At 43.4% G+C, this 15,505-nt stretch overlaps 3 protein-coding genes across 4 annotated transcripts; 1 reads left to right on the top strand and 2 right to left on the bottom strand.

The window, feature by feature from the left end:
- Window positions 1-1,120: 1,120 nt before the first annotated feature.
- On the bottom strand, window positions 1,121-5,342 carry LOC135585836 (plant cysteine oxidase 1-like). 2 transcript variants are annotated; one of them, XM_065168223.1, is made up of 5 exons: window positions 4,748-5,342; window positions 2,529-2,650; window positions 2,162-2,318; window positions 1,861-2,064; window positions 1,121-1,473 (listed from the first exon to the last, which is right to left on the bottom strand). In XM_065168223.1, the coding sequence occupies exons 1-5, from the start codon at window positions 5,028-5,030 to the stop codon at window positions 1,349-1,351; spliced, it is 891 nt and encodes a 296-aa protein (XP_065024295.1). In that variant the 5' UTR covers window positions 5,031-5,342; the 3' UTR covers window positions 1,121-1,348. The 2 variants fall into 2 exon arrangements, with proteins under 2 accessions (XP_065024295.1, XP_065024296.1); XM_065168224.1 differs by having other exon boundaries at window positions 4,820-5,342.
- A 509-nt stretch (window positions 5,343-5,851) lies between these two features.
- On the bottom strand, window positions 5,852-6,386 carry LOC103997557 (inactive protein RESTRICTED TEV MOVEMENT 2). The gene is made up of 2 exons (XM_009418813.3): window positions 6,276-6,386; window positions 5,852-6,205 (listed from the first exon to the last, which is right to left on the bottom strand). Exons 1-2 carry the CDS (start codon window positions 6,358-6,360, stop codon window positions 5,904-5,906), a joined length of 387 nt encoding a protein of 128 aa, XP_009417088.1. The 5' UTR covers window positions 6,361-6,386; the 3' UTR covers window positions 5,852-5,903.
- Window positions 6,387-11,148: 4,762 nt separating this feature from the next.
- LOC135649644 (multiple C2 domain and transmembrane region protein 16-like) lies at window positions 11,149-14,885 on the top strand. The gene is made up of 2 exons (XM_065168222.1): window positions 11,149-14,538; window positions 14,653-14,885. Exon 1 carries the CDS (start codon window positions 11,427-11,429, stop codon window positions 14,523-14,525), a length of 3,099 nt encoding a protein of 1,032 aa, XP_065024294.1. The 5' UTR covers window positions 11,149-11,426; the 3' UTR covers window positions 14,526-14,538; window positions 14,653-14,885.
- The last annotated feature ends 620 nt before the right edge of the window (window positions 14,886-15,505 follow it).

The raw sequence follows: 15,505 nt of genomic DNA, 5'->3' as shown, positions 1-15,505 counted from the left end.
AGATCAAGATTAGCAAAATGGACGGTCCAGATCTGATGTCATGATGGAGAAGAAGAAGAAATAAATGATTTCATGTATGTGACAGAGGAGAGACCAAATTAATTCTATTGTGACATGCACAGAAATAAAAACAAAGAAGAAGAATAAGATTGTGGGTCTCACAATAAAGAAAGAAAAAGAAAGGAAAAATTAAGACTGTCACTGTGCGAATGAGTCAGTGGGATACATCTCCACATGACAGACACTGTCAAATGGCCATCTTTTGTGCAGATTCCTATGAACTATAAGCTACAACTGCTGCAAACCTTGTCATCTTCCACTGAGCTAATGGCACCAACTTCTAAGTAGCAGAAGAATCCATTGTTTGTCTCAGTTTAATCTCTGGGTTTCCACTTATCATGTCAAACACAGTGGTGATGTTTAGGAGGAAATCAACTCTATGTTACTCCTTTCTTTCTTTAAACTTCAGATCAAAACACAGTAGAAGGAAATTGAAGATGGAATGGATGGTTTTGATAGGATCCTTTGTAGTAAGACCCAAATCTCTCTCTCTCTCTCTCTCTCTCTCTCTCTCTCTCGCTGTGAAAAAGGAGGCTACACTCTCTTTTTGAACATGTGATTGGCAGTACATGAATATTTTTTTGAGTCATCAACTTGGCTGTTCACAGCAAGGGAGGAATCTCACCTCAGTCCCCCTCCGAAGATTGATGAGCTTCGAGACACAAATCCAAGTCATATATTATCTCCATCAATATAAAGCCAAAAGATGTCTTGGCATCTCAAAGAACCAATGGCATCTTTTCAAATCCCCCTTTAGAACTTTAGAACTTGGTGCAGAGGGAGCATGATGAGCAGCAAATCAGAACTAAAATCAGCAGTGAAGTCTAAATGTTGTAATCTTTTATTCATAGATATCAGTAAGGATTTTGATTGGATTGGGTCATTATTAATCCAACAGCAGATTTATATGTAAGCTCCTTTGTGTATTGCCAAAAACTGAATGAATTTGATCATTGCCACAACCCAGAATCATAAGTAAGATTAGGATTAACATGTGGAATTGAAATATTAACTGCTTTGTGTATTGCTCAAAGCTGAATGAATTTGACCATTGCCATAGCCCAGAATCAAAGAGAAAAAGTGAAGTCCATGACTAGGAGTTGAACAGATATTGATAATCCAGGCAGTACAAAACCATGGTGTTATCACCTTCAAAACAATTCCACCTTTGCACATCTTGACATCAGACTCACAAAACGGGAAAAAGAAACTTAAGAAGAAGAAAAGAAGTAAATGACATCACTGCTCCAAATGGGGAGTATTGACCTAAAACTGGTCAGAACTGTTGTCAACCATCTATAACCTGTGGGCCCAGGTACGCCACACCATCCATCTTCAAATACCTGGATACATCAATTTCTTCCAACCATCCATGGCAATGATCCTCCACTCCACCTTGGTCAGTATCACCATCTGGAAAAAGGTCGAAGGATTTCGTAAATGAAGGAACAGAAAGTATCAATTCCTGTCTAACTTAATCTTATGTGCTTCAAAATGTCATCCTTAATCAGTCTTGTAATATCGAACCAGATTAACAGATCAATTCCTGAAACAATGCTAATGTTTAGTGTCTACCATCTGGAAAGAAAACAACCAGCTACTTGAACACTCTGCATGGAGAGGTCGAATATCATGTTTGATTATAGGAAGCACCTGACAGAGAAGATACATATCATTATGGAGGGTACCTACTGCCTAATTTATGTTTTGTGATGCTTTTATCAACAACCTAATAGTGCATGTAATGAAACTAGCAAAGAACAACCTGCAAGCACACGGTGTGTAGAAGCTGCTGCTTACCTGAATATTTCCTGTAGGGATGATCCTGATAGTAAGTAATGTCACGGTCATCTTCCTTCGAGTAAGGGGGTCCTAGAACATCAAGCACAGCACATGGTGTGATGGCTGTGAAGGTATGGATGTTCCCTCCAGTTGTTGGATAAAGAATGGAGGTGTTGCAAGGAGCAGTGAACTCAGAATCAAGCACCAACTTTGCCAGTCTCACTGCAATTATAGCATGAGTTGTCAACCAGATGAAAGGTTCATAAGCCAATGGACTGAAAAGTTCAGAGAGACGTGATCATAAAGAAAAAGAGCTTACATTTAGCTGAGGGTGTAGAGAAACTTGATGTGGCAGTATCGAGCCAGTCGAAAGATTTTATATGCATTGATCCTACAAGTAGTTTGCTGAAAACAGTCATTCCGGGGTGGTCATGAAGAGGAATAACTGCTTTTGGGGGCAAGAAGAATATACACATCTGCAAAGAAACAGAATGTATTCATAAAATTTGTTCATGGAATCCATATTCACAATGCTACTATTATGTTCTATTCCACTATATGATCTACGCACAAAAAATTTCCTTCTGCAATTATTATTATTTTTTTGTTTGTTTGGGCATCATATTATGTTAGAATATCCAACAAATGCATCCAATCTAGAATGCACTTTTATTATTAAGTCTTACCGAAAAGTTATCACACTTGTATATGGTGGCATATGTGATCCTTGGAGTTCCTTTGGAAGAACTCTTGGACTTAAAGAAGAGTAAATCCGTGCTTAGCCCAACATCTTCTGGCCTCATTTTATCTGGAGATAAAATATCAGAAGGTCAAAACCTCGAGTATGAGCATCGACTTTTGCAAACAGAGCCAGTCACAACTAAGAGCAAAAGCAAATATGATGTCCTGCCTTGTCTATGAACTGCTCGACAAGAGTATGTTCAATGATGAGAATGAAGGTGACTTCCAAATTACTCAAAAATTGTGTAAGGAAGCTTATAAGCACTTGTGATAAAAAAATCCTAGTCTCATGTGATCAGCAGTAAGATTCTCATACGGACATGTGTTGTCAACAACTGACAGCACAAACAGGCTGTTCAACATCAACAAGTATAATAATCATATTTAAATGAATAGATATATGAGGACCAAGGTAATTAAGATATATGTGATCTCTGTTTCTTTTATAAGTAGAACAATTCAGTTAATGATCAGACATATGAGACCAAAGGATATTAAAGTTATTAATTATATTTAAATGGTTGGGAGATTCATGTCAGATACACTTAGATCTCTATTTCCTTAAATATGAGGATGACGTTAAGATGATATAAAAGCATTCGAGTAGAAGAACTCTAGTGCCACAATAGATAGACAACGAAAACAATTAAATAATCTTGGTAAGAATCTTAAGGATACAATAAAGCAACGTATACAGTTCAAATGATACCGCCTGGTATGGGTGGTATGTACCAATCCGACAGTAAATTGGTACGCGGACCACTCGCTATCAGACGATTTTTTTTATTTATAAATATATATATAAATAAATCTGTGACGTCGCCCCGTGTGAGGGAGAAGAGAGGCGACGTCACAGATATATATATATATATATATATATATATATATATATATATATATATATATATATATATATATATATATATATATATATATATATATATATATATATAGGCAACGTCGTCTCGCTTTGGGAGAAGAGAGGTGATGATGCTTCGAAAAAAAAATTAAAATTTTTTACTTATATATATATATATATATATATATATATATATATATATATATATATATATATATATATATATATATATATATATATATATATATATATATATATATATACCATTCAATAGAAATATATATATACCATTCAATACAAATACCATATTGTACCGAGAGAATGTTGAAATTTTGATAAGATACGATATTTCAATCATTGCAATAAAGATTGATCCATTGCAACCCAAGTATCAAGGATTCAAGTCAACAAAAAATATCTTTATCCACAGCAAAGGCTAAGCACATTGGGCATCCCACCCCAATCCCTACAATGGTGGGAACGCTGTTTACATGACTTCAAGGTGTGGTCAACTAAAAACAAGGAAACTGAGAAACCTCAGCTTAGGCCCTTCACCGACATGATCCTAAAAGTCAACAAACAATATCTTTATCCAGAGCAAAGGCTAAGCACATTGAACTTCCCACCCGAATCCCTACAATGGTGGGAACGCTGTTTACGCGACTTCAAGGTGTGGCCAACTAAACACAAGGAAACTGAGAAACCTCAGCTTAGGCCCTTCACCGACATGATCCGAACCTCTAAATTTTTTAATCTCACAATTAATCCTTCTCCATAAAAAGGTTCAAGCATCCAAGAATAAACAAGAAGAAATCTTCACTTGATGATACCATGTCATCTATCCTCCCATATAAACCATGATTTAAGTACATACAGGAAAAAAAGAAAAAAACTTTCACTTGATGACATATCAAAAATCATGCATTTAACAGAATTGGCCCATAAATTAATATATGCTACATAGGACAAGAAAGACTGACAGAGTTAACCCAAAATTTTAGTTTCATGGATCATATCTGGGGTCTCGATGCAGCAGATAGCGATGGCAAGGCCTTCTCATTAGGCCAAAACAATATGGATTAGCAAACAGAGTGCCGTACCCTTAAATTGCTAATCAAAACAGAGCATGGCTATATGCAATGACAAACACTGCAAGCCAGCATCAGAACAAATAAATATTATTGAAGTCAAGTCGAAGAATGAATGTATTGGCGTACTATAACAAAGTACTAGATATCAAGAAGAATATATCCTTGCTTTGGAAGCTGCTTGTCTTAAAGAGGTTGGCCAAAGCGTCTTACGTACCAGAGAAGCTCCCAAATCGGATCAACTCATGCAAAGCAACCCTAGGATGTGGAAGGGGTTCGGAAGAGATACCTAATAGGAGCTGCAGCATCTCAACGTCGGCGGGCTCGGGGATGGTGCCGGGGCCCTTGAACACGGACTTGCAGGCCAAGAACAGGCGCTGGATCGCGGTGACCCTCCACCGGGTCCTCCGGCGGCATCTCCTGCCCCTCACCAGCATCTCCCCATTCCTCTTCGACCCGGATCTCTTCTCCTCCTCCCCATTGCTCGCCTCCACTTTCATCCAGGCCCCTAGAGCTCGCCGCGAGACCGCCCAAGGTACCAACTTTACGGACTCCGGGCAAAAGGCCAAACTTGGAGCGAATAAGGTAGAAACAAGGATCGGGATCCACAGGGGACAGTGGAAAAAAAATGGGAACTTTGGCGAGGAGTGGGGGATAGGCGGGTTATAAAGGAGGGCCGGGGGAAGCAAAACCGGGGGCCATCGGATGCATTCGAACAGGAGAAAACCGGAGTCCACTGTAGGGGGAAGAATTGGCTAGAGAAATCTTCGTGGTTTCGCAAGGGGGAAGGCAGCAAAACTGCTAGTTTCCTTGCACCCTCTCCTCGACTCCGCCCGCCTTATTTGCGTCCTCAAACCTGCTCGGTGTCCGTACATAGATTCCGTAGCCTTTGACTACCTCAGCTAAAATGACGTAAATGCCACTAATCTCTGAGGCCATTTGTGTAATTTAAATCGACGTATGCCGTTTCTTACGCCGTTACTCACGTGTCAAACACGTGACGATCGCTCGTTGTACGGAATCGGGATCTCGGGATGCGCTGCACCTCTCCCGTCACGGACAGTCAGAAGAAACCCGCTCGGCCGCCGGCACGTGCAATATTCAGTGGGCCACACTGGGAGTGACGCGTCACGCTGCGGGACAACACGGCACGGCACGCCACGTGCAGAGGCCTTGTATCATCCGATGTCATCATAATGACGACGACATTACGTGGATCCAATTACCCATATATATATATATATATATATATATATATATATATATATATATATATATATATATATATATATACGCACACACACACATACGAATGTATGCATACCATGCATGCATCGTTGACGATCATTATTCTTGAATCAAGGACATCAGCTCTAGCTTGATCTCTTAGTCCACATCTCCCTCACATGATACAGCGCAAGACCAAGAAACACCAGGACGGCCACAGCCGCATTCAACAGCAACTCCTTCCCCTTCTGCGCTTCGCGCTTTGGGAGAGTAACCCAGAGAGTCTCCTCCTGGAACTTAGCTTGCATGGCTTCGACATTGCAGTCCTCGGGCACTGCGAAGTCCTGCCACAGTCTGCTCCATCGATTCCCACCTAGTGGTCGTTCACCGGTGATCCTCAGGCCGCCCTCGTTGTCAGCTTGCACCTTGATCTGATTCTTCTCGAATCCTGCAACATCAAGAACAGCTCACAGCCATGAAACTGCGCTCTTCACGATGGGGAGGATGGACTTGATTACCTTGGAGACGAACGCGGAGAGTGTCGGCGGCCTTTCCTCGAATCCATTCGAAAGATGGAGTGAACACTTCGTAGGATTTTTCCATTGGAGTGGTTTCTTTGGCCTCGGAGAATGGAGTTGGAAGACAGACAGATTTCACCCTTAAATGGATGTGGCTTTGGTAGCTTAACTGATAGGATTAGAACTTGAAGCATTTCGTTTTGCTTGGATGTGATGATTACCTCCATGTATGGGCAAACTTAATGTAATGGCTAAAACTAGAGCAGGTGGAAGGCCTACAAGAACAAGGAATGAGAGCTACGAGCGGGAGCCTATCGGTCCTCCTAGAATAGCAGAATGAATGAATCGCATCGACAGGGTTAGGAGAATAACTGCATTCGCACGCATGAGATGTGCTATTTGGTTCACATTCCTTAGGCAGAATAGTAAGCATTCTTGATTATTCTTTTGGTACGTAATAAAATAATCATATTTACTATGATATCATTAACTGTATTGATAAAAAATATAATATATGATATGATACGAAAATGATAGACATGCAAGAGATGTGTTATTTAGTTCACAATTCTTAGGTTTGATCCAAAAGACATAATGCTCAACTTCTTGTGAGGTAGTAAGCATTCTTGATTATTCTTTGGTTGATAGTAAAATAATTTAGTTTATAGTTTTTCTCTCTTTCTCTAACTAATTATATATTGCTTCTTATACTTGGATCCTATTAGTATTATGATCTCTGTACTTAAAAATTTTATATTAAGATCCATATAATTTTAAAAATTAAACAAATAATCTCATTTGTCATAACGTTATTAGTTGCATTGACGAAAAACATAACACGTGGTGATATTACGTGCTGAATCAATACAAAAATGATAGCAAAACGATAATTTCAATATCGCTTCCATATATAGAATGTTGAAATTATTTTTTTATATATATAATTATTTTATTATATATCACTTTTGTATATGGTGTTATTTATTTATTTTTAGAATTATAGAGATTAAAATATAAATTTTTTAAATGTAAGACAGTACAAAGATATATATATATATATATATATATATATATATATATATATATATATATATATATATATATATATATATATATCATGAAGCTTATTGGACTCACCATAATTCTCCTTTTTTTTTGGAATTAATGATGTGCCATGGAAGTAGATTTTAATTACTACTAACATGGTTTCACAATTATGATTAAGGTGTCCATTTGCTCAAGCTATATAAGTCCACAATTATTTATGCTTCCGATCTCACTGAAACTTCAATTTTATCTTCTCCCCGTTCTTTCCGCAAAGGCAGCCTGTAAAAGCTCAGAATCCTCACTCCCCCGTAGAGCATATACCGCACAGTGAAAACAATGTATTCCCCCTGGCTTTTGCATACTTACTTTGTATCTGTCCAATCAAATCTTCTTTCCACCGTATTCTTTACACCATATAATAAACTTCTTCCCGTTCTTTCCTAACCCTACCTGACAACCGGCAAACGAGGGTTTACCTGTTCCTAACCCACGTAAAGAACATATACACCGCACAGTTTCACCATGGCATTTGTCTTCCTACTTTGAGTTGTCAAAAATCACCTGTTGGTCACTATACTACACAGTCTTCTCCCCATCACGTACAAACCTTCACTGCAGAAGGTGGTGTTTGAAATGAAGTCAGATCCAACAACATCCAGAAAGTTCATTTTCTCCTTGGACGTTAGAGAAGAAGAGATGGCTTCTACGATCTCTTCACTGCTTCTCCTGCAAAGGGTAGTAGAGTGAGGAACGTGATACACTACATGTAGGCCACACTTCTTTCTTGTTCTCTCAAAACAAACAAAATACTGCATGAAATATAAACTTAAATTTTGTTATTAGATAGGTGATTTCAATTCAAGAGTTATTTGTTCACAGTTGAAGACAAAGTTCTCGTTAGACCCTCTATATTTAGGAGACAATGTAATTTTTAAAAAAAGAGGAGATAAATGAAATAGAGGTTTTATTTTTGAAGTGCATATTCATCTTTTCAATAATTTTTTTATGATCTATGATTTTTTTTAATGCCAATCACGTTTCTTACTAAACATATGACAGTTTTTAGGCAAAATATTATGTATTTTTATAATATTTTGATTAGTATCACGTTAGAAGTGTTGAAAAATTACGAATTCACAATGAAAAATAAAAATAAAACTAGATTTCTAAAGTCAACTACTTGATAATTATATGACAATTGATGCAATAGAAAGTCGTAAAATCGAAAACTACACATGTGAGAAGTATTACATAAGGAGATCATGTATCCCTGATATTTTTAAATTTGATGGAGTAGATGAAGGAGAACTCATGTACTCCTCTCTAGTGCTAATCCACACGGTAAACGTAGCGATGATGCTCCTTATATCACTATGGGATCCTGTCTCCACGTGCACCACAAGGCTACCAAAGCCAAGGAGGAGAGGAGGTTGAGGAGAATAGGAGGGGCGACCACTAGAAATTTTAGCCTATGAACCATGAGGTTCCTCTTATTTATAGAAGTATAAGCTACTTAACCATTAATAGATAATATCCATATTGGATATTGAATCTCTATCCAATTATCTAATTGGATATCTCATATCCGCACATCTATTCGTCGCAACATCCATCTTGTAAGAACTCCTTCTGATATGTTGAATTATTATCTCCATGACAATTTACTCAACTCATCGACTATGGACGTACTATATCATTATGTCATAGTCCCTAAATGGTATATGAGATATAATCCATCGGACATATTTATCCTCAGTTACTATGTATCTATGGTCTTTCATTCATCTAATATCCCAAAGACTGTATATTGGGCATGGTTACTAGTCATACATGCCTTGCAAGCTAATCACGTGAGTGATGACACATATAACATGATATATAATCTTTTTCCTTATTACTATTATGATTTTTTTTACTTTATATTGCTTTATGATATATAATCTTTTTTCTTTCGTCCTTTCCCACATATATGTAGGAATTCAAAGATATATTATCTTCTTACGTAACATAGCTATCTCATACATGGTTTTCAGTTTTATGGGTTTTTGCATACCAAGTTTCGTATGATTATGAACACTATTTGGAAAATTTGATATTTTTATTTTTATTTTGTTCTTCTACTGTGCATGTGATGTTGCCCCTAGATTTCTCTATAGTAGTAACATCAAGCCCATACGGAATCATATCCAAGTCTCGTTCTAATTATATTCTCCTAAAAAATTTCTCTCTCAATCCGAATGACCCTAGCTAGGGATTTTGTTTGAGCGAGCACACATGAGATATTCCTCTCGTGATACCAAGAGTGGATGATTGTCTGTTGATACTCGATTACCTTTGTAAGGTTGGTTGTCATTCCTGAGAACAATTGTGTCAGATCTATAACTTCCAAACCTATAAATCCAGCATCGAAGTACTCATACAAAATATCTTTGGTATCTTAAATCTAAGGACCAAACACATAACTATAACCATGAAATCGTTATTTAACATCATGTATCATTAACCATCCAACATTTCGTAAATGAATCAATCAATGAACTTATTTTTCAATAAGTACCTACATTGTATCTCTAATATCACCACAATAATGTCAGTAATAATAAGTAAAGAGATTGTCAAAATATGTCATAAGTGTCATCACTCATGATTTGTATGACACTTATAACTAACAATAAGTGGATAAGATTAAATTGACCTATAAAGATATGATAATTATATTACTATCAATTTTAGTTTAAATATTATGGTTAATGGTTTGTGTCAAACGAAGTTGATAAGCCAATTAACTCATTAAACTTAGATCATGATATATGCTATTAGAGTCGACCTAGTATTTAAGTATGATGAGAGGGCTCAAGTAGAAAATGACTATCCGTGGATGGAGTTAGACGACTCATATCATACTAGGGTTTGATTTGAATTATGTTAGACCTTAACGAGGATATCAAGCTCTTGAGTTGAAAAAATTATAATATTCCGATTAGTCTCATATGAGAAGCGAATAAGATTAAGATTATATTATAAGAATTTAATAAGTATATTATTATTAATTTTAGTCTAAATATTTTAATTAGTAATTTAGGCTAAGAAAATTTGATAAACCAATTAATCAATTAAACTCGTGATAATTTTAATTTTATTCTCATGACAAAAGACCCATCCTAATTTTTTTATAAGATTATAATTATGAATTAAATAAATAGACTATTAAAATAAAATTTATTATTATAAAATATATTATATATCTTAAAATTTTGATGAGAGAAGAAAAAGATACTTAAAAGTAATTTTAGAAGAATATTAAGAGCAAATCCTTAAAGATTTACGTAAAATGATTAGTTAATTCAACTTTAAAGAGTTATATATTTTTTATAAAGTTTAATTTTTAATTCGTGAATATAAACGACGAGTATCAAACGATATAAACAATGTCAATCATTTAATATATTTTTTATTTACTAATCTGTTAATTTTTTTACTTTAATTTCAAGGTTTCTCTCGCCCACAATATATAACAATCCCCACCGAGAATTACTCCTCCTCAATCTCCTACGGAATAAGGAAAAGTGTAGTACTTTAAGCTCTACCACATCCTCCCAAGTCAAAAGCACCTCCCTTCTCTTTTCCAAAGCAGCACTACCATTAAAGCAACACCGCCAGGAATAGCCATGGCCATCCACCATCAGCCGGCACCCGGAAGGCGCGTGTCAAAGCATGGGACCGCCGGAATGAGGACAAGAACTTGGTCGGTGAAGATTAAAGCAACTTTCGGCTCTTTCTGCTGCCCTTTTGATGCCCATCACGCTCGATCGATCGAGAGAGAGAGAGAGGGAGAGAGGGGGATGGGTGAAGCGTTGTGCCACACACACACAGAAGATAGGGAATCTCCCTGGCAAAAGAGATGATGATGAGGAAATAGATTAGAAGGCCTCCTTGCATGTGAAGTTAAGCATCCTCTCCCCTTCTTGCTTGTTGCATGCTGTTAATCGACCTTCCCTTTCCCACTGCTATATATCAGGCAGTGATCCTCGTATGCGGTCTCAGGCAGGAGCGAGATGTTTACGGTGGTAGAGTGCTCGAGCACTTAGTTGGAATCTAGTGGTAATGGCCTCCATGGCCAGGAAGCTCGTAGTGGAGGTGATGGAAGCTCACGATCTACTTCCAAAGGATGGCATGGGAACGTCGAGCCCGTACGTGGTCGTCGACTTCGACGGGCAGCGGAGGAAGACGCAGACGGTACTGCGCAATCTCAGCCCCACGTGGAACGAGGCCCTCGAGTTCAATGTCATCGGCCCCGTCGACGACGCCGGAGAGCCAGTTGAGGTCGAGGTGTACCACGACCGGAGGGTCGGGCCGAGCCGGAGGAACAATTTTCTTGGGCGGGTGCGGATTGACTCGAGGAAGGTGGTGAAGAAGGGGGAGGAGGCCGTCGAGAGCTTCCCGGTGGAGAAGAAGAGCTTCTTCAGCTGGGTCCGGGGCGACATCTACCTAAAAGTGTATTACGTTGACGAACCGGTTCCCGAACCGAAACCGCCCGCGCCGCCGAGTGAGGCTGCACCAAAGTCGGACGAGCGACCGCCGCCGGCTGAGGCTGTTAACATGGATGCCGGAAAGACGGATGCACCGGTGACGGTGCAGCCGACGGAGGCTGCTGAGCAAGCTCCCGATACAGCCGCGCCGGAATCAGAAAAGTCGCCGCCGCCGCCGCCACCACCAGAGGAGCCACCGGTAGCTGCAGCAGAGACCGAGAAGCCAAAGGAATCCGACGCTCCACCTCCAGTGACGGAGAATGGCGGCACGGGGAATCCAGCGGAGACGGCCGAAGCGAATCCGTCACCTCTGCCGGAGCCTAGCACGGAAGCTCCGCCTCCGCCACCGGAACCGGAGAAGGAGTCCACCCCGAACTGGGTCCCCCAGCCCCGACAAATGGCGCCGCCGGCGCGAAGCCACCAGGCCATGGAGCGCAGTAAGTACGACCTCGTGGACAAGATGCAATATCTGTTCGTCCGCGTCGTCCGGGCCCGGAAGCTTCCCGGCAACGCCAAACCTCACGTCCGGGTGGCCGCCTACGGTCGCCACGTCAGCACAAGAACCGCTCGGCGATCGGTCTTCTTCGAGTGGAACCAGACATTCGCCTTCGTGCGCGACGCCTCCGCCGCCGCGGCTGACCCATCCGCCCTCGAAATCTCCGTGTGGGATCTCCCCCCGTTCTCCGATCTCAACGACGAGGAGGAGGAGCACTTCCTGGGCGGAGTGCGATTTGACGTCGCAGAGGTCCCACTGCGGGATCCTCCCGACAGCCCGCTGGCCCCGCAGTGGTACCGCCTCGAGGGCGGCCGCGGCCGCGGCGGCGACCTAATGCTCGCCTCATGGGTCGGCACACAGGCGGACGATTCCTTCCCCCACGCGTGGAAGGCCGACGCCCCGACGAGCCACGCCGGCTCCCACTCCAAGGTCTACGTCTCCCCCAAACTCTGGTACATCCGTGCCACCGTCATCGAGGCCCAGGACACTGTGCCGTCGCCCATCAAGGAACACGCCGTCTACGTCAGGGCAGCGCTTGGGTTCCAGGTGTTGAAGACGCGAAACGCCGTTAGCCGTAATGGCGCGCCGCCGTCGTGGAATGAAGATCTCCTCTTCGTGGAGGCCGAGCCCTTCGGTGAGGATCAGAAGCTGGTCATTTCCCTCGAGCTCCGCCACGGGAAGGACGCCATCGTGCTCGGGTCCGCTTCCATCCTGCTCTCCACCATCGAGCGCCGCGTGGACGACCGCAAGGTCGCCTCTAGGTGGCTCGACCTGCTGCCCACTTCCGAAGAAGCGCAGGCGAAGAAGGGGCGGAGGCCCGTCCACGGGTTCCGGTTGCACGTGCGGGTGTGCTTCGACGGTGGATACCACGTGTCCGACGAGCCGCAGCACGCCGAGAGCGACTACCGGCCGTCGGCGCGGCAGCTGTGGCGATCACCGGTGGGCGTCGTCGAGGTCGGGATCATCGGGTGCAGGGGCCTACTCCCCGTGCGGACTGTCGACGGAAAGGGGACTACCGATGCGTACGCAGTCGCCAAGTACGGGCCCAAGTGGGCGCGGACCCGCACCGCTGCGAACAGCTTCGACCCGGCCTGGAACGAGCAGTACACGTGGCCCGTCTATGATCCATGCACCGTCCTCACTGTGGCCGTTTTCGACCAATCGGACGATGGAAAGGACGCCACGTCGCGCCCGATGGGGAAGGTGCGGATCCGGCTCTCCACGCTGGAGACGAATCGGATCTACCGCGGATCCTATCCGCTAGTGATGCTGCTGCCCTCCGGGGTGAAGCGGATGGGGGAGATCGAGCTCGCCGTGCGCTTCTCCCGCGCCGGGTCCGCTCTGGACCTTCTCCACGTGTACGGCCAGCCGATGCTGCCGGCGATGCACCACCTTCGACCGATCCCGGCGGCGCAACGGGAGCCGCTCCGCCTCGCGGCAGCGCGGATCGTGGCGGCGCACCTGGGGAGGTCGGAGCCGTCGCTGCAGCGGGAGGTGGCGCTCTGGGTGCTGGATCCGGCGGCGGAACCGCGCGGGTACAGCATGCGGCGGGTCCGCGCCAACTGGTACCGGATCGTGGCGGCGCTCTCGTGGGTGGCCGACGTGGCCAGGTGGGTCGAGGACACGAGGGCGTGGCGGAACGCAACGACCACCCTGCTGGTCCACGGGGTGCTGGTGCTGCTGGTGTGGTTCCCGGAACTGGGGGCGCCGACGGTGGCGGTCCACGTGGCGGTGGTCGGGGCGTGGAGGTACCGGCGGCGGGCGCGGGGTCCGGTGCCGCACCCGTGCCTGAGGGCGTCGCAGGCGGAGGCGGTGGAGCGGGAAGAGCTGGACGAGGAGTTCGACCCGGTGCCGAGCGCGCGGGGGCCGGAGGTGGTGCGGGCGCGGTACGACCGGATGCGAGGGGTGGCAGCGAGGTTCCAGGCGATGCTGGGGGACGTGGCGGCGCAGGTGGAGCGGGTGCAGGCGCTGGTGACGTGGAGGGACCCGCGGGCGACAGGAATGTTCGTGGCTCTGTGCTTCTTGTTGGCGGTGGCACTGTACGTCGTGCCGGCGAGGATGGCGGTGGTGGCGGCGGGGTTCTACTACCTGCGGCATCCCATGTTCCGGGACCGCCTGCCGCCAGCGGCCGTCAACTTCTACCGCCGCCTGCCGTCGCTGGCTGACAGGATCATATGAGAGAGGCTGTCGAGTAAGTCGAGTGCCAGTTTGCAGCTCATGCAGCATGCCAATCCCATTCTATTGCGCCATTGATTTCAATAAATAGCTGATGATTCCATCTCCTCCATTTCTGTTTGTTCCACAGTGGGAGGCTGGGCCGAAGCATTGCAGCAGCAGCAGCACATCCAGGTTCTTGGGTGGGCTTAGCTTGTGCTGCCATCCTGGTCTGGCTTCTACTGCGTCCTTGCTTTTCCAGTTAGTACGAAAAGGAGATGTTGTGAATGATCTCAAAGTAGACTTTTCCAAATGCAATGGAGCCATTGAAGACATGATTGCTAGTATCGCTGTCTCCAAAATATATTGGCGCATCATTCAACATTTCTTGCTGATCTTATTTAACTCATGTATATTGGTGTCTTTAAGATATTATCTCCTCAACTCGATGAACTATAAGATTTCCTCGAGGAAATCTCTCTACTCTATTAAAATCTTTTATTAAGAAAATCTTTTTCTTCTAACTTATATTTATTGTATAAATAGAAGAGGGACATGTGAACACAAAAAAACTTCTTTAATAATTCTTCTTATATTCTATTCTTTTCAACATGGTATCAAAGCAGTGAGAAAAGCGAAGCTTCGCTCCTGTCTTCGGCTAGTGACCAACGTCACTGTAGCCACATTCCTAAGAGGCTCCATAGTCAATCCTCATCTTCCTCACCGTAGTAGTCTTCGTTGATCTATTAACAGTCGACGGACTTAAGGAGAACGAAGAGAACGCCTGTGCCCTCAACAGTCTGCACGTCAGGACTCAGCGGTCCGATGCGTTCTCCTTCGCGTATACGTATAGCCGTGCCACACACAGCACTGTGTGGATCGCCATTGCGTGCACAAACTCAAGCCATCGCAGTCACCCACCTCTCACCTCATTGATTCTGCTGTAGCATCACTATAACATCGCTATAGTTTTTTCCTTTATTGCAGCTTCCTTCCTTATTACA

This window comes from Musa acuminata, chromosome BXJ3-9 (genome assembly GCF_036884655.1).
Source record: "Musa acuminata AAA Group cultivar baxijiao chromosome BXJ3-9, Cavendish_Baxijiao_AAA, whole genome shotgun sequence".
Lineage (NCBI taxonomy): Eukaryota > Viridiplantae > Streptophyta > Magnoliopsida > Zingiberales > Musaceae > Musa > Musa acuminata.
Note: the sequence above shows the minus strand (reverse complement) of the source record. Positions and strands in the feature narration are given on the sequence as shown.